This window comes from Chlamydotis macqueenii, chromosome 1 (assembly GCF_036417535.1).
Source record: "Chlamydotis macqueenii isolate bChlMac1 chromosome 1, bChlMac1.mat, whole genome shotgun sequence".
In the NCBI taxonomy this organism is placed as follows: domain Eukaryota; kingdom Metazoa; phylum Chordata; class Aves; order Otidiformes; family Otididae; genus Chlamydotis; species Chlamydotis macqueenii.
Window position 1 is genome coordinate 157,742,618 of NC_141556.1, and position 18,731 is coordinate 157,761,348.

General features: G+C 37.4%; 1 protein-coding gene across 1 annotated transcript in view; it reads left to right on the forward strand.

The window, feature by feature from the left end:
- NALCN (sodium leak channel, non-selective) overlaps positions 1 to 18,731 on the forward strand; it is a 238,139-nt gene that overhangs the window by 16,394 nt on the left and 203,014 nt on the right. Inside the window, exons 4-6 of the mRNA XM_086741316.1 lie at positions 14,492 to 14,575; positions 16,173 to 16,312; positions 17,142 to 17,270. Coding sequence (XP_086597442.1) covers positions 14,492 to 14,575; positions 16,173 to 16,312; positions 17,142 to 17,270 — 353 coding nt within the window. The remainder of the gene's footprint in view (positions 1 to 14,491; positions 14,576 to 16,172; positions 16,313 to 17,141; positions 17,271 to 18,731) is intronic.

Genomic DNA, 18,731 nt, shown 5'->3' on the forward strand with positions numbered 1-18,731 from the left:
AATTATTTTTGCAATAGAGAACAAACAATAACCATCACTGTCATGGACTTAGAAGTCTCCCAGTCCTAATGTGATGTCCAATCTCATAGTTAATTCAGTTCAGTGAATAATTCAGGAGTGTTTCAATAGATTTCTTAATGTAATTTTGGTTTTTATTCTCTCATGTAAGGTGAAATGGATTAAGTTAGACCATCTTAATGGTGCAATGTTTTCCCCAGCTATGCTTAGGCATGTCTGCTCAGCAGATACAGGCTGAATCATCGTATCCTGAAACACAAAGCTCCACTGATACCAAGGTGACTGAACAACACAATGTAGTATCAGTGATTTAGCAGAAGTCAGGGATCTCTTTTATGTTGATACAGTGAACAGTGATGGGTTTGTTATCAACTAGCCTCTCACAGAATACCTTTACTTCTTTGACAACCACTTTTTTATGCTCTAAATAATATTTTATTAGATCAGAAATAATGTGTTACTTGGAGCTTATCAGGAAAAATGTGGTAAGGTGATTGTCAGAATACCTGGAGTGTGAAGATTTGCAGACATAGGCAAGGTCTAGGTAAGTGACTAACCCCTGATTCATTGGGATCATAGAACTGAAGCTTCCACATTTAGGTGGAAAGTATCTTTATTTTACTGCCAGCTCCTGGTGATTTATATTTGTATAAAGAATCTAAAAGTTTAACATTGTGTGCAACCATAATATACTTCTTACCTTTTGTGAGTGAAATTACAGCCACCCAAGAAATAAATGGAATTTTGGCCAGCACAATACCACACTGAGTACCCATGTGTAAAATGTAATAAATTTAGTGCAATGGTAAAAATTACTGAATTCAATTTGACATTCGTATTTTCATGATTTCTTCAGTTCAGAATTCCACTTTCTTCAATTGATCCTAGATTTGCTTGCATGATCTTTATTTCCCAGAATGTAAATAGAGTTTAGTGACTCTTTGGTTCTGATTTCTTTCATGTCTGGGGCTCCTTGATTTGAAAAAGCCCAGCTATAATCAGCTGCATCAAGGAAGTATTAAGTCTGTTTAAATGAAAGCAGATCAATCTCCTTCATTGTATCTTGCATAAGATTTAAGTTGGTCCCTCAATTACTGCATATGACTACTGCATAACTGATTGATTGGCGGGCTTCTGAGAGCACCATGAATTAACTAATGTTTGTGTCTGTCAACATAGTTCATGAGTCAGCTTGTAACCTAACTGACAAGACTCGCAGTCCCTCAGAGTCAAATCTCACATTTACATGCACACTCGTATGTCACTTACCAACATGACTGTATGTGCTTGACATAGGTCTGTTCATTGATTCAAGGAAACTTTCCAAAATGATCTTCTCATTGAGAAAAGGAGGTGGGATGGAATTACTGAAATGAAAGATAACTCTCAAGGCTACAACAGATGTGATATTAGATGAGTATGAGAAAGACAGGAGGGAGCCTAACCTGTGGCAGAAGGACTTTGTATATCTTAATCAAGTGTGATGCAAAAATTACCTTCTGCTTTCTAATAGGATGTCTTCTGAAGGTCATCTCACAGGGGTGTGAGAAAAATAAGGTTACTTTACTTTAAAAGTATCTTATCTTAGTTTTTGCTTTCAGCCATTGTATTAGGAGGTGGAGTAAGGAGATAGAGAAATAATTCAGGTACATCGCTTGTATTAGACACAATTGCCTCAGTGACATTACATACAATAACATAATCAAAGAGCAAAATGTGCCAAAATCTGAGAAATTTTCAGGAAACTGTGTCCATTATATGAAAGAATTCACATCCACTACAACAGAAAGGAACCAAGTAACAAGTGTCTCAGGTGAAAATTCAGCCTTTAGGGAATGATAGATGAATGGATGTTGTTTCACTCCATGAACACTGTGAAGGTATGTGAAATTATCTTCATTATACTGCATCTTCATTGAGGCTTCTAATCACAGTCATGATAGTACTAGAAAACCGACATTGAAATAATGTTGTGAAAAGGAGGTATGTTTTATCCTGTTCCTCTGTTAGAAGAGTAACATTAAAATTAAAAAGTGTGAGAGTTCTCTCTCCTGTCTGTTAAAGAAGCCTAGCTGACACTTATTTTAGTATCATCATGCTGAAAATTAGAATTATTTTTTTATATAGCACAAGTAGTGCACTGAATTTAATAGAAATGTCTTTCTTTTCACTGTGCAGTTGTGACACATGTCAGCTAACAAAGGAGATTACAGAAAGTCAGAAGTAATGGTCCTTGACATTTCCCCCATTGTTAAATCAATTACATTCACAGCAAAACTTTTGTACTAACTGAAGTAGTTGTGAGTAGATTTGTCAGACTTTATTTCAGTAGCGCTGAGCCCTATTCACTGACTTCAGTACTCCTGCAAGGGGCTACAGTGAAGGGTTGCACCATGGGCTTTCAGGCACTCGCCTGGTGAATTCATGCAGGTACTGCAACAGAGCTTCATCTTCTACCAGCGCAATCACAGAGAGATGGGAGATGTTTCCTTGGTTTCTGTCCAGTGCTAAAGGCCAGTTAACTGAAATCAGTGGCTTTCAGCATATCCGGTGTTCCCAAGCAGCGTTAGCAGTGTGCAGAGAGCACATGTTCCTCATTGTTTTTCTGATAGGTGCTTTGGTTGCTGTAGTTGCTACCTGTCTGCTCCAGAGGAGAGAATTGAGCACAGAGCAGGCTGGAGGCTTAACCTGAGCCATCTGGGCTTAACTCTGTACATTCAGCTCTCTGCCGATATAAGGAATTTTCCACCTGTAGTGCAAGCAATGTGAAATGGAGATGGGCTTTTTTATGCTGTAATGAAATACTCTGGTTGCCATGATCTAAACTGGGGTCTGCAACTGTTTCCAGTGGCAGCTGATGTCCCTTTGCATATTCTGACATGTTTTTATCTTTGCTTGCACAAAATAGATTCTTGAGGTTGAAACAGAAACACTTTTAGTAGGATTCATCAGTGCTAATTTGAAGGTCTGCAATTGTCTGTAATTAGTTGTTTGGGTCTAAAGTAGGCTCTTCCAAAAGGTAATTTATCTGGCTTGTTTTTCTCCAGTGACTGAAAAGGACACCTAGCCTTTAGGTATCTCACAGTCAGCGATTACTCTTAACTCATTATTATAAATTTGTTGTCAATGGACAGGTGGGGACTACAGAAGGTGTACAGACAACTGGATGCCAGCTGCTTCTTTAAAGCTTATGGGATTAAATCGTTTGTGCTTGAATGAGTTTCTTCCATAATCATCCTAATTCAGAAGTTTGTCATAGAATCATAGAATGGTTTGGGTTGGAAGGGGCCTTTAAAGATCATGTAGTCCAACCCCCATCCAGGGGTTGTCCTGAGTTATGGATTACAGAACTGTTGTTTACTGTACCCTATTAGAAGTATCTGGTTTGCCTTCTTTTGAGTGCTTTTAATGTGAAACATTCCACCTTCGGTTAACAAGAATGGAGAAATTACAAAATTAGTTTAATCCTTCTGATAAATGATGGAAATATTAATTGAATTGTGGTGAAACAGTGTCAGCTGGCTCACCAGCTCTGAGTAACTTTGACAAGGGAGTTTCTGCTGTGTTACAGACTGAGAACAGAAGATGAAAATTCTGAAATTACTACACTCCGTGACGATACACTGTATATCCCATGGAATATAAATGAGTTAACGATGAGGAAGTTGTGTTGTTTTCAAAGATCGGGTTGTAAAACAGAGTACGTGACTCCTGTCGTTCCGTGTTAGCGTGCTCTGATGTGCTCATGATGCCCAGTGGTGAAAGCTCAGTCACAAACAGGAGCGAGAACTTCGACCTAGAGGGCAGGGGCATAACCAGTGGAATCAGTGGCAAGAATGAGAAAATTACGAGATGCTTTGACTAAACAGGGTGTAATTATGTGGAGGGAAAAATAAAAAGAGAAAACTACTTACCTGTGGTAGTAAAAAGCTCACAGAGCAAACATTTAAAAGATCCAGTTGACTGAAGATTTGAGTTTCTCCTTTGACTGTACTTCTTGGGGTTATAAGGTGAAAATTATTTGTCCTTATGACAAATTATTTTACAAATCTGTATTAAAAAGTTAGAATTCTGTACTATGTATAATGCTGTTAGAAACCTAGATGTGTAGCGCAGGTCCCATGCTATTCCGTGTTCACAAAAAGTATATTATTTCAAACTGTCTTAAAATTTAATTTAAAAAATACTGGAGTATTTTGATGTTGGCAGCTGTGATTAATAATTTTAAATATTATTATATCTGTTATTTGAATAAGACATTCAGTCTACCAAAGTTGATTCTTCTGTCTCACCTTTTTCCTGTGTTTGTCTCTTGCTGTTTTGCGAAGTGCGTGTGTCCATCACAAGGACATCTGTTCCCAGCCTACTGGGATCATGTTGCTAGTGGAATGCTCCGATGCTGTTTCCAGTCACAGGAAATTAAAAAAAATCACAACTAATTATCCTGAGGAAAAGAAATATGAAGTTGCCTGCAGCACGCTGCTAGTTGGGTGTTACTGCCAGTGGACCAGGGAAGGTTACAGACCATGGCACTGGAATATACGCACCTGTTTCTATGGTTACTTGTGCCTGGTTTTGTTGGAGTCTTTATTACAGGAAAGTAATGACTCATATTACACAGTGGGGCTTTTTGCACCATTTTTGCATTAGAGTATTAGAAAATCAAAGGCATTTAAATTACTTAGTGAACTTACAGAGGCGTTATTTCTAAAATAAAAATGGTCATTTTCCTAACCAGTCAATGGGTCATAGACATTTTTAGTGAGAAATTATTTTGGGGAATGGATTGAAGTTTGTGTTCATTTAATACTTAGTGAATTACCATGGTCATCAAAATTTAACTTTAAAGTTGCTAAGAAAAAATATACAACATACTGACTTTCATAATGTATTTAGAAATTGCTCTTTCAAAATACAGACCAATTAGATGAACAGAATTTTACTTTTCGATAATATTATTTTTTTTCCCTTTCTAATAGCACTTTCAAGGATTGCTTTACTGTTTTACTTCAAGAAAGCAGCTATTATTGAAGGATATTTTTAGTGTATGTCAGGGTAAAATGACACATATACTGGGATAGCAGTGAAATCAACATATTGGATATCATGTTATGTATTCAGGTAGAGAGGGAAACTCATCCCTAATGTGCCTTTCTGTGTTGAAACTTGCATTTTTAGGGTAGTCTGCTATAATTAAATAGTATCTTTTAATTTTATTTTATTTTATTTTATTTTATTTTATTTTATGCCTATATTGTCTTGTGTCTTAATTTGCGAGAATAAAACAAGATGTCAAGATGAAAAAAATCTTCATGACATCCAAATGCCTGAGGAAGGGAATAAGAACATTTCTGTGCAGCTGTATTTCCATGAAAATGATGAAATTTGTGTGGGTTTTTTAAGGCAGTAAGCTGAATGTGAAATTTTATTTTAGAGTATTGTGTTCTCCACCACTAATATAAATATTGTTTTCTTACAGCTATGCTAAGATTGTTGTTTCAATAAACTTACTGGTGTCTGTAGTATAAAATAAATTCTCTAGCTTTTAATAATGCTAATTGCCAAATGATAAAATCCTCTTTCTGAAAAGTCCATCCCTCTTATCTATTCCAACTTTCATCATTGTGGCTTTTTTCTGTTGAAGGACAGTTGCAAATGACAATCATAAATCTAAGTTTTGTCATGTTAGATGAGACTGTCTGCCTATCAAATCTCCCTATTCAATCTCCAGGCAATATTTGATGCTTCAGAGTGAAAGCTTTCACCTTGAAACATTTGGATCCAAATCCACCCATTGCATCCACTGGATGCTCGGGGAGGGCAGAACACTGCTGGATGAAGCACAGCAACGTGAAACACACCTCACCTTCTCAAGGCTGCCAGAGTACTTCCAAGCACGAGCACATGTCCATGTATGTGGAACTAGATGTAGAACTGGAGTCTACCCCAAGGAACTGGCATCTTGAGGAGATTGTCTTAGATGCACACAACCAGAGAAAAGTCTGGGTTGGAAAAGACCTATGGAGATGGTCTGGACCAACCTCTTACTCAAAGCAAGGTCTTAATTGGGTTATCCAGGGTCCTGTCAAGCTGAGTCTTGAATATATCCAGCAAGTGACATGCTGGCACTTGTTCCTTGTTCTGGGCAGCATGTTCCAATGTTTAATTGTTCTCACGGTGAAGATTTTTTTTTCCTATGCACTTCCTGGAAACAGTGGGTGCCGTTCCGGGTAGGGGGATCCTGTTAATCTTTATCCTGATCAGCCATTTTTAGATTTGCTGAATCTTTAAGACATCCAAGGGAGCCGAGTCAGCTACTAAAGCAATACTTATGGCTCTGAAAATGGTTGGCTAATGAGCAGATGGAGAGGGAAATGAAATCCAGGCTTTCAGCGTAGTAACCCATACAATCTCGCTGCAGGCCGTGTTGGCACCCAGCTGCAGCAATAGAGTGGTGCGTCAAGAAAGCAGCAATGTAGTAACACCAGCGAAGCTCCCTTCCCTACGTGTTCTGTACCCATATCTACTGTTGGGTGTTGATAAGAAGGTGTTCGCCTCTGTCCTCCATTGACTGTACATGAAGGCTGTGCCTGGTGGCTCTGAATAGTGGACAATCTGGATTACGTGTCACTCAGCTGAACTGAGATGCTCTGCTGTGATTTGGCTGATACAGGAGGATTGTTCAGACATTCCTTTCTATTGTCGTGTGGAATTGGTTATTTCCCGTGATGCTTTTTGTACTTGAGGAAGGGAGTGTTGTGTAATGTTTTCATGTTTGTTTCTGTTTTGGTTTTAAATTTTCTTTAACAGTTTTGGTTTAAAATGCTATTTTTTAACTCTTCCCAGTTCTCCCCCCTGCCCTTATTTTGCAGCAAACTCTGTTACAGGATTTTAAGTGAGTGAAATGGTCCTTGTTTGTTTGAAAGTCTCTATTCTTAATTCACAGCCAGGATTGTTTGTTTTTTCATGGCATAAGTCACTGAATCAAATGACATGACATTGCATTTTTTAATTCTTTCTCTGAACAGCCCAATAAGAATTCTGGTTTTGATTATTTACAGACTTTTTGGTGGTTTTTAATTTTCTTTCTGTAAGAAACATCAAGTTAGATAGTAAATACTACATTTTAAAAACCTCCTGTGACAATATGAAAGGAGAAGTAGTAAGCTGGGTGAAATCTAGTGTGCCTCAAAAATATATTTGAGACTGTTCTTTAATGAGTGAAATAGCCTTACATCTTCATTGGTAATTCCTAAAATAATCTGAAAATCTCAACAAATTCACTTAAAAATATTTTTTAAATTATTATTTCAAGCGGTGAAGTAGTGGTTCTGTAGCAGTTATAGCTTTTTTTTTGTACACACTATGTGTGTTTTGTGTCTGTAACTCACGTGGAATCACCCTCTAATCCATAGAACCACCAAGAGCTGTGTTTCATTTTTTTCAGTTATAAATAGAGTAACTTTGTTTTGTGTGCTGTAACATCAAATCAAACCTTGATTTTTCCCAAGGTTTTCTAGCATAGGATACACAATTACTGTAAATATTACATTACACGTTGTGACAAAGATAAATTATGCACTATGTAATGTGTTACTTGGAAGCATCTGATGATGGAGCAGTTTGGTACAATACATGAGTAGTTACAAATTGAACTTGTTTAACTCAGTGATGACAGAGTAATATTACACCCACTATAACCATTTATAAAGCTTTACACAGCAATTCTAATTCCATTGGCTGTTACAAGTTATGTGAGTGTATTTTAAGCAAGTTTCTTCACTGTGAGTGAAGACATTTTCATGACGAAAAGATGACAAAGAGAAATGAGAAGCTGTGTGTGTGTATCCCCTTTAGTGTTTCTTTTTTCCCCTAAATACAGATTTAAAAAAAAAAAAAAAAAATTGGTTCATTTTGAGGTGATACTTTCACTGTTGCAGAGGGCTAACTTTGAGGTGACCACCCATTTTAAAATATACCAGTTTTTCTTTAGTTATTAATATGGTCTTATCTAAGCAATCATTTACAATTTCCTGTGTGAATCATCATTTTACAGTTACAGAAGTACATTGCATTAAAAGATGGCTAGTATGTAAGTTGCTGGTTGTTGCATAATGAAATGCTTTTTTTTGTCACGCAGAAGGGAAGATGGACTTTAAGTGGGTAGCACGGCTGAGAGTCGTCTGTCGGAGGTCCTGCTTCAGTCAGTCCCAAGGGCAGCTGAGGAGTTGCAAAGCTCTGAAGAAGGAAGAAGGGGGCTAATGTTTGACACATGAGCACGTTTGAGAAATAGTTTCATTTTGGGAAGACAGAATTGAGAAGAGAAGTCAGAGGCAGCTTATCTTCTTGATTAGGCTGTATCTCTTCATTCTCTCTTCTGTGTGAGGAAAATGTTGGAAGTATTGTTGAGGGCAGGGCTGGATTTTCCACATCATTCTGCTGCTAAACAGACCTGTAAATTGTAAGTTTTTAAGGAAATAGTGAAAGTTTGAAGTTGAGCCAGAAACGTAAGGGATGCATGCGTACGTGCGACCAGGTAGGAGATACATCCCCTCTCTGTGTGTGTATGTGTATATTTGTCTGCATTTGCAGGGGGTAGAGAGAGGTTAGGCAAGGTGCTTGATCTTGAGCTCTGATTTAATTTTTCTGTCCCACTCCCACCTCCGTGCCCTGCGGTGTTTGTGTGGAGTCAGGGAATGGCAGAGGGACATCATTCTTGTTTCTCTAGCTCAGCTGTGCCCTCTCTTCTATCTTGCTCTTTTTGCATTATAATGAGCATAGCAGAGGGGGAAAAATTATACTCCCAAATTTTGATTTCTTCTATTCCTTCTATTTCCTCTTGTGCATTTATGCTATTCCTTTAAATGCCAATAACTGTCAACCTCTCCCCTTCATGCTTATTTGTAGGGCTCCACAAAGTAGCCCACAGAGTGATCTGAAGATTTGCTAGATTTGTTGATGTATTTTATTTACCACCACCATATGCAGGCTCCAGTGACCATGATAGAATAGCCAAGTAGCTGGTTGTTACTGGACTTGCTTGTCTCTTTGCTTTTGTACCATCTTTCAGCTATGCTGTTTGTCAGAGAGTGTGAGGAAAAGTAGGAGACGTAAGGTTCACCTAATGACAGACCCAAGACTACAGGGCTCCTTTCCAGAGCAAATGATGATAAATTTTATTACTACCAGAGCAAATGTCATATCACTTCTTTTATTTAGCTTTCCCACAGAGGCAGCTGGAAAGAAGTAGGAGGGAAGGTTTCAGAGAACAGGTTGTAGTCAGAGAGAGAAAAAGAAATTCCTGAAGGCAAGCAGGGAGGCAGAGGAGGCTTTTCACTTGGAAGGATTTGCTGTTCATCCTGAGGTGTTCCTGAGATGTTGAGAGATAAGCATGGCAGAAGTGACCTGGGAGATGACTGTGCTATCATTTAGCTAAGCTGTCTACTTTACCAATGAGATACTGAAATTGCTTAACAAAATTAGCAGGCATAATCTTCTAGCAGATTGCTTTATGCAATTCAGATGTTAATTTCATAGAGTATTTTATTTCCAGCAAGGTTGACAATGGAACAAGCTTTTATTAAAAAATTATAGTCTGGCTAGTCTTCCCTTCTGGTCTAAGTTGATGGCTCTCATGGGGTGACTACCTTGAGCGTTATTACTTCTGTCTGTGGGTCTGTCTGTATTTTGTATTGGCTCACGTTTCTGATGAGTTAGGTCTTATAAAATTGTTTTGTTCTGTAAATTTGAGTACTGGTTGTTTAGGACACCTAGTACTGGGAATTGGTGTTTTATCTTTAATGTGCTAGTTACAATTGAGGAGTCTTCTGGCATCTCAGTGCTGTTATTGGGGTATTAGTATTGCACATCAAAATAAAAAAAAAAATGAAGAAATGAGCTGATACATTGTACTTGTTAATGTAATGGTGCTAAAATTAGGCAAAACCTGGTAAAATAAGAAGAATGTAGGGAGAATGGAGAAGATTTATTTGTTGGTCCTATTCTTGAATAGGTAAAGAAACACTAAGATCTTATGCTGAACTTGAGGTATTCTTCCTTAGTTATGGCAACATTGCCATAGAAAATTAAGTTAAATTCTTATAGGGCAGAGAAAATTTTAATTAGAGACTATTAAGTCAAGCTTGTCTGTTCTTCTGGGATGTCCAATTTCAGATTAATTCAAATTAGCATCTCTGAGAGAGAGGCAGACTTTTGATCCATTCCATGTGTGTGGTTTACCAAGAGAGCCATTTCAATGGTTGTGTACTAGCCTAACAGTGATGCTGACCTGTCATAAATAAATACTCAGGGAAAAGACAGAAGCATATTAGGAGAAACTATTTGGGGAGACTAGGAAGGGTATTACAAAATAATGGATAGGCTTCTAGTTAACAAAGAAAAGATTGATCCATTGCTGCTTTGGACTTTAGATTTTTTTTTTTAATGTATCTTAAAACCCTTTGTGTTTAATAGCTGTTAGTTACTTAGCTAGTCAACTGAGTTCCAGCAGCACCCCTTAGTTTGCCTAGGAGAAGCATTAAGTGAGGGCATGGTTTACTGCACAAAAGTCTTCCAAAGGCTGTCCCAAGACTGCAATCATGGACTCTGTAAGTGGACTGGCATCCACTGCTCTGTCAGAAACAAATGATTTTGTTGTCTAGATAGACTGTAAGTCATGTTCCTGGAGAAGCTTTCAGGATTTGCTGCGCGCATTAAAGAGTCCACAATTCACTGTAGGCAGTAGGGAGTCAGTAGCTTTAATGACTTTAAGAGGTTTATGTTAGTCTGAGCATGTACTAATTCTTCATCTTTTGCAAATGCTTAGACTACATTTCAAAGACTTACAAACATAATGTAAATGGTCTGGGATAGTGCATTCACAAGAATATGCTAAAACAAACCTCATCAGTGATTCTCAAATTTCAGCAGTCATGATGAAAAAGGGTGAGGGATTAACACATTGCCATACTTGAGCTATTTTAGGTGAGATCTAACCAGATGCATTTAAATTTAATGTATCTTTATTTCTTTCTAAGTCTAAGAACAGGCTGCCATTGACTGTAAGTGTGGAATTTCAGCCCAAAGCTTTTTAAAATGTGAATGAAACTCACTGTTTGTTGCTATTAATATGCGAGTGCTAGCCTGTGTTTAGTCTGAATTAGATTTTTCATGGAACTAGCCCTAGAAGTCAATATCAAGATTCATAATAAAAAGTGGACCTGTTGGAGTGGGTCCAGAGGAGTGCCACAAAGATGATCAGAGGGCTGGAGCACCTCTGCTATGAGGACAGGCTGAGAGAGTTGGGGATGTTCAGTCTGGCAGAGAAGGCTCCAGGGAGACCTTATAGCGGCCTTTCAGTACCTAAAGGGGGCTTGTAAGAAAGATGGGGAGAAACTCTTCAGCTGGGCCTGTTGTGAAAGCACTAGGGGTAATAGTTTTAAAATAGAGGGAGGCAGATTCATACTTGATATAAGGAAAAAAATTTTTACAATGAAGATGGTGGAACACTGGAACAGGTTGCCCAGAGAGGTGGTGGATACCCCATCCCTGGAGACATTCAAGGCCAGGTTGGATGGGGCTCTGAGCAACCTGATCTAGTTGGGGATGTCCCTGCTCCTTGCCAGGGGGGTTGGACTAGATGACCTTTAAAGATCCTTTTCAACCCTAACTATTCTATTATTCTATTTTCACATTAAGCAGGACGTGATGCTTCCTTAAAAATGCTTTCAATACCAAATATCCCATATGCCAATACAAAGTATAAATGCATCCACCACCAGCCAGATGACAAATATGAAAAGGATTTAGCCAAACCCTCCCTCTATGTGAAGTGAAAGGGCCAGAGCCTCCTCCAAAATGAGTCGTTTCTACAGATGTAATTCAGGTGCTGTAAGTTTCTGTGGGTGATCAACTGAAAGCCTCCCTGACAGGGAGGATGTAGTGAGGGAAGCTGGCCTGACGTGACAATGAGAAGTGAGGTGCTGGAGCAGCCTGGCTGGTAAAAGACTGGAGCAGGTCACGACATCTTCCTTTGTAAGGAGAAAACAGCAGAGCTGTTTCAATCATGCCACATGTATTGTGGAGAGCAAAAGCAATTTCTGAAAAAAAGATTTGGCTTTTACTGAGTACTTGATGGGTATTCAGAGCAGGGGAGTACAGGAACTCCCACATGAGTTCATGCTCAGATCTGTACAGCAGAACTCAGGGAAAACTTTTTGCTTTAGACAAAGGGTGCTTAAGAGAAGAGAAGTAAGTTTTAAAGAGTTCTTCAGCGAGAGAAAGACCAATCAACATCTTTGTTCAGAGCCACAGTTGAAGGACTCATGTTGTATGTTGATTCAAATTTCACTGGAGATTTGTTCACTAAGAGGGAACAGAGGGAGATGAGAGATGGGTAAGAGATTTAGGGTGCTGGTAGCTGATCTCCATGGAGGAATAACATGTATCTGCTTCACGGTTACTGAACATAATCACCAAAACAGCTGAGTTGGTTCAGCCCTGAGTGAAGAGTTTGTGATTACCTCAGACTTTACTTAGGAAACTAAGTCTGCTTTCTTGAGGAAGGATAGTTCAAAAATACGGTGCAAAAGTTTCTATTCTATTGCTTCCCTGATTTGCAGTCTTCCTCCTCTTAATTCTTGAATTGAGAACGTTAAAATCCTTATGTGTTAGAAAATCCTGTATCTGAAAGTAGCATTCTCCATCCTTTATTTCTGATTTGAAAATCACTTGCTGTGTTCTCTTTATATCCTTACTTTGTTCACTTCTACCTTGAAGAATTTTTGCAACGTAAATAATTGCTTTTTTTTTAAAAAAAAAAACCCATGTTTTGTCTCTATTTACACAATATATCTTGCTGTCACCTACTGCAAGGAATGATAAATCATTTTTAGGACAGTGTATGTCATTGAAAATATTAGATTAAAACAAAACTTCTTGTTTGTGCTTTTAGAATCAGTGAAAATACTGAGACATTTAAAAACAAACACAGGTTGACTGAAATAACTATCACTGAGACAAGAAGCAATGTCTATCAAGCCAGGAATCTCATAACAGGCCAAAATCCAGTGATGTTTTCAACATTCTTGAGACATGACAACAATTTTTTCCCTGGTTATCCCTATGAAAAATGGATGTCAAACACTGTGGTTTGTATCTGGAAGAACACTAGAGAAAAGGAACCAGAGTATGTATAAGGGAGGGGTGGGTATGTTCAATCTGTTAGGAGAAACATCATTTAGAAAGGGATGTTTGTATACTCTGAGATACACTGCCAGTGTCTCTGCATATGTTTTGACATGAAACTGGGATATCCACTTTCCTTAGGTCTAGTCTTGTTTAGTCTGCCTTTCAACAAGTTGCATCAATCTATATGCATTTGATCCCCAGCTTCCTCTATGCTCCATGTGGTACACGAAACTATCTAACTCTGAGCTGTAATCTACGTAATAAATGTAGAATTTTTTCAGTTCAGTAGTTGAAGTAAAGCGTGAGGCATTAGCAGCCCAAGAAAGAAGTGTTTTTATAGCTTGCAGTAAAGGGCTTGTGTTGCAAGGCGTTGTGAGACATGAGGAAGCTGAGCTTGGATGCAGTCTTCTCCATGCTGCCTTTTAGGAGTGATCTCTGGATTGGACTATCACCAAAACCATGCTCAGGTGTTCTTTTAGAGAGCTAGTTGAAGAAGTCTAAAGCAGAGCCAGAGAACAGGTGGGAAGCCATATGGGTCATCAAGGATCCAGTGCTCAGTTTTCTTCCCTGAGTTTCTTTTATTCAGGTATGCTCCGAATCCTTGTACTAGACAATTAATGGAGTGCCAATAATATCAATGTTGAAAAGTTCACCATACCTGTTATTAATGAAGTCTAAAGAATGGTCATTTTGAAATGATAAAGAATTACTCAGGAAATATCCAAAGAAACTTGAAAGCCTATACTCTGGTGAGGTGGTGGTTACTCTCTATTGTTTTTGAAATGGTAAGATTTTTGTAGAGCATGAAACATAATGGAAAACTTATGAAGAAGTGAATGTAAAATCATACTGATTTAATTGCAGCTGTTGAACAATATTGAGGTAATTGCATGGCACAGTACTAGATTGCTAGTATTTTGCACTTACCTTCCTGTGCAAGTATTTTGTAATGAACAATACAGTGGAAAAGTGGATCCAGTGTTTATATTTTGTGTGGTTTTTTTTTTTTTTTACATCAAAGTGTAAATAGTAGGTTTATTTTTAAGTTCTTTTTGACACAAGCTGATGAGAAATACCGCAGAAGAATGAAGCTAAGAAGATATGTTTATATGTTTCCATCATATTCTAGCCCAGATACTAGACTTCTGGAGTCTTGCAGAAATGACATTTTAAAAATGGTACAGAGAAGACTTTTCCTTCCTCCAAGAACTTTTGTTTGTGTTATTTGTAAATCCTGATAGTAAAACAATAACAAATAACCTCTTAGCTTTTTTCTGTCTTGTAGGGTGATAGCTCCTATGTAAAGGATCGTTGGTGTGTGTTTGATGGATTCATGGTCTTTTGTCTTTGGGTATCACTGGTTTTACAGGTAATTATTTCACTTACCTTTTTCAATTAATAGTTCCTTAATTGTGAAAAATACATGATGCAACCAAATAATTATGAGTTGTGGAGGTATAGCTGTACATGGGTCAAATTGTTTCTAAAAAACTATGCTGAATTCAATGGCTCCATAATTGTACATTGCAGCATATCTACATTAGTAGTAGAATTTATCTTGTTCAATTTTTCTTATTGAGAGGTTATGTGTTAATCTGAAGCTTGTTACTGTAAACTCTCTGCATAGTCAAAAAGATAGAGAAGGATCTTCAGAAAGCCATTTATCTCTTACTCTATAGGACAGTTGTGCTCATCTCCTTCTGTTGAGTCTAGTAGGATGCCAGGATGACTAGCTTAGGCAGCTAACCAGAGAATAATTCCAATGGTAGATGTTTGCCATGCTGTAGGCGTATTGATATGGTGAGTGGAGGTGTTTCATGTACTATAGCCCACACCTAACAAAACCTTTTCCAAAATTCAAGTTAAAGCACAATGGAAAAAAATAACAATAAATACATTTGGAAACAATTTGATTAATTTTCGTAAAGAAGGGAACGTGGTCATCTTGCAAAAAAGCATAGAGCATTAAGGTACAGGTCAAATTGTGTCCTGCAAACCAATCGGTCCTTAACCATAGCCAGTTTTAGGGGTAAAGACTGAAGACTGTGAGACCGGGCCTGCAGTAGTATAAAGATTGTAAAAGTTCTATAGTGGTTGTTTTAGACATAACTTACCCACTTCTGACAAATTTAAGACATATTGTAATTTTCTGCTTTATACACAGGGGAAACTTTGGTACATCATATACACACGTAGAGTGAAGGCTGATTGTTACAGATAAGCACGGTAGATTACCCAGTTTATGCATTTCCAGATTCTCCCTCAATTTTCTTAGTACTTTGAGCAAATATTGAATTAAGCAGTTACTCTCAGAAAGTCAGAGACAAGGAATAAAACAAGACATTAATCATTAAGCTAAATATTCTTTATGAAGTACCTAACCTGTCCGTGTATTAAGGAAATGGTTCCCTGTCCTGTGGCTTGGCTGAAATTTGTGTTGTAATTGGAGTCTAGGAGAACGTCTACAGTTTTCTCATGAACTTGGAATTAAATGGAGAGTTTATAAGCATGTTGCAACTCATAAGGCAATCTATGTGTTTGTACTTTCATATCACAGTAAAAACCTTAGTGGTGTACAACATTAGCAGATACTGATTTTTGGATTTGGAAATGTAAATTATTCCCTTTTAATGAAGCTGCAGGAAAACTTGTGGCGTTGGATTAGCACAGAAGCAAGCAGCTGACACAAGCTTGCACAGTCTTGAGTTGTTTGAGACAGAAACATTATGAACATAAGCAGCGTATATTTTTGGAATTTCATTAGAATAACTTAGAAATGGATTACAGGATTTACTAAGACTTTTCTTTTAAAAAACATGGTTCAAATGAACCATAAAATAAAACAAGAGAAGATTGAAAATGAAAATAAAAATCATGTATAGTGTTCATAGTTTTAAAAGTTCTATAAATGAATGCAGAAACAGGGCAGGGTCACCGAGAAAAACTCCTGATTCTTTTATTTGTAGGTGTTTGAAATTGCTGAAATAGTTGACCAGATGTCACCTTGGGGCATGTTACGGATTCCACGACCACTCATTATGATTCGAGCATTCCGAATATATTTTCGTTTTGAGCTGCCAAGAACTAGGATAACAAATATCTTGAAGTAAGTAAGGCTGTTTTCTGAAGAATAAAAGAGAAAATTTCAGTTTTGACTTAGAAGGCTGACTACACAGCTCAGAGAATGACCTTTCGTGCTTAATGAGCCTTTTCTTCCTGAGTTTTAGTTCTGGCCAAAAAATTCTTGCTATTTTCCATGTTTAAAAAAATCAAGTTTCCTAGAAAATGATCAAAATTATTAAATATTTAAATAAATCTTAAAGCCTTTTGCTAACAACTGTAGCCAGCAATTTTCAACCAATAGCAGTAAATTATTTTCCTTTACTATGGGCACTTAATAATCAAGGTGAATACTCTTAGCGGGGTAGTATTCATAAATAATAGTAAATGAGCACAAGCCCTAACCATTACAGTTACAAGTGTACGTGAATTGGTATATGTACAGAGATGCTTACATGCAAGCAAACACACACAAGTATGTTTGGTACAACATGTTATAGCAAAAAGCTATGTAATGTGAAAGAGGGGGTTTTTTTGTCTTTATTTGGTATCAACTTCATCATCATATCTTGTCTGTGTAAGTCATTAGAGACTATTTTACAAAAGCTAGACTAGAAAACTAGAGTTTCATTGGGTTTCTTTTTGTTCCATCCTTTGTAGTTTACAGTGGTTTAATTACCCTAACTTATGGGTTTAGAAAAAGTCACGGCTCCCTTTTCTATCTCTGCACAGAGTAAGAGATCAATTTTAAGGACAAATTTTTCTGCAGGATGAAATACTATTTTCTCTGTGTGAGCATATTTTCTGTTCTGGAGCTTTTCAGAGGAGGATTCACATTGCCTGTGCATTCAGTGTCATATTTATCTTTTTGCCAGGCGTTCCGGAGAGCAAATCTGGAGTGTTTCGATTTTCCTTCTGTTCTTTCTCCTGCTGTATGGGATTCTGGGAGTGCAGATGTTTGGAACTTTTACGTACCATTGCGTGACCAATGACACACAGCGAGGGTGAGTTAGCCTGTGCAGGTATGACGTGGGGCTGTTCTTTTCAGTGCATAGTTATAATGGTACTTAGCGTCAGTGGATGTGAAATGGCCTTCATAGATTAAAAGTAGACCGCTAAAATACACTAAGTTAAACTGAGGAAACAAAAATGTTAGGAATCATGAAAAACAGAAATCATAACTGTGTCAGAGAGATTACAAATTATGGCATTGGGCTGCAGTCTGAGTTAGGGGATGAGTGACTGTGTGTGTGGGGGCAGGGGGAGTGAGAGAGCAGGGGAGGCTTTAAGAGAAGCATTGCCACTTGGAGCTGATTCAGGTTACAGATGATTCATCAGCTTTCCTTGTATTCTCCTATCTTTTCCCAGAATGACTGGGTGTAGGGCCAGACCTAAAGTACAGGGCAGAACTATCCCTAGTACCTCACACCCTTTCTGGATTAAGAGGTCACTGGAACCTGATGCTCAGATTTAAAGACCCTTTTTACCCAACCTTTGGGTAACGGGTATTAATATTAATTTTAATTAATATTATTTTAATTAATATTTTACACTGGTGATTGAGTACACATCATGTTTTTGATTCAGCATGTACTTAAACACAAGATTAACTTGAAGTACAGTATATTCTCTTGTCACTGGGATGGCTCATAAAATCACAGATAAATATATGCTTACGTGTCCTGTTGAACTGAAGGCTTGACTGTATGCTTGACCACCATTACATTGTGAGTTTCTATTACATCTATTTCTTTGTTTTGTCCCTGTTTCCTTGAATAGGGAAATGTTAGCTTTGGAGTTGTAACCTTTACCTTAGTCAAAATTGGATCCTTTTATTCCTGTATTGAACTTGTAAGAACATAAAATAAATAGAGTAGGCACTATAAGAAAGCAAAACACCACTTAACCTGCCACTGTGCTGAGGAAAAAGTCTGATTATCACAAAACTTTTGTGTTAAATATTTTTCTAGACTGGGACCTATAAGCTATCAAATATAGAATGGGGTTATTTAAAAGTGTCAGATACAAAAAAAGTTACAAAATTACTTGAGAATATGTTAGGCATTATATGGTATTTTGTTAAATGGAAAAGTTGATTTTTGGATATTTTCTTATTTATTTAATGAGTACTATAGTATAACATGCAGCTGATCTTCACCTAGACCAGAAATGGGTTATTTCATTCTGACTTTTCCTCTTTTGTAAGATAAAAATCTTTATAGCACAGATTTTTTTAGAGTTTTGCATGGATATGGGGAAAAAAAATCTTTGTGAAAAAATTGTTTGTGGTAATGAAAGGGTATGTGATTCTGTGATTTACCTATGTTGTTTGGAAAATGGGGCGTCAATATAATTGTTCATGTCACTGAATACGGTTTTTCCCTGAAATCAGCAGAAAAAGATGAAGTGGGACATAATAATGTTTGCAATATGGAAAGTTAAGTTTATAACTTAAAGTTGCCCAT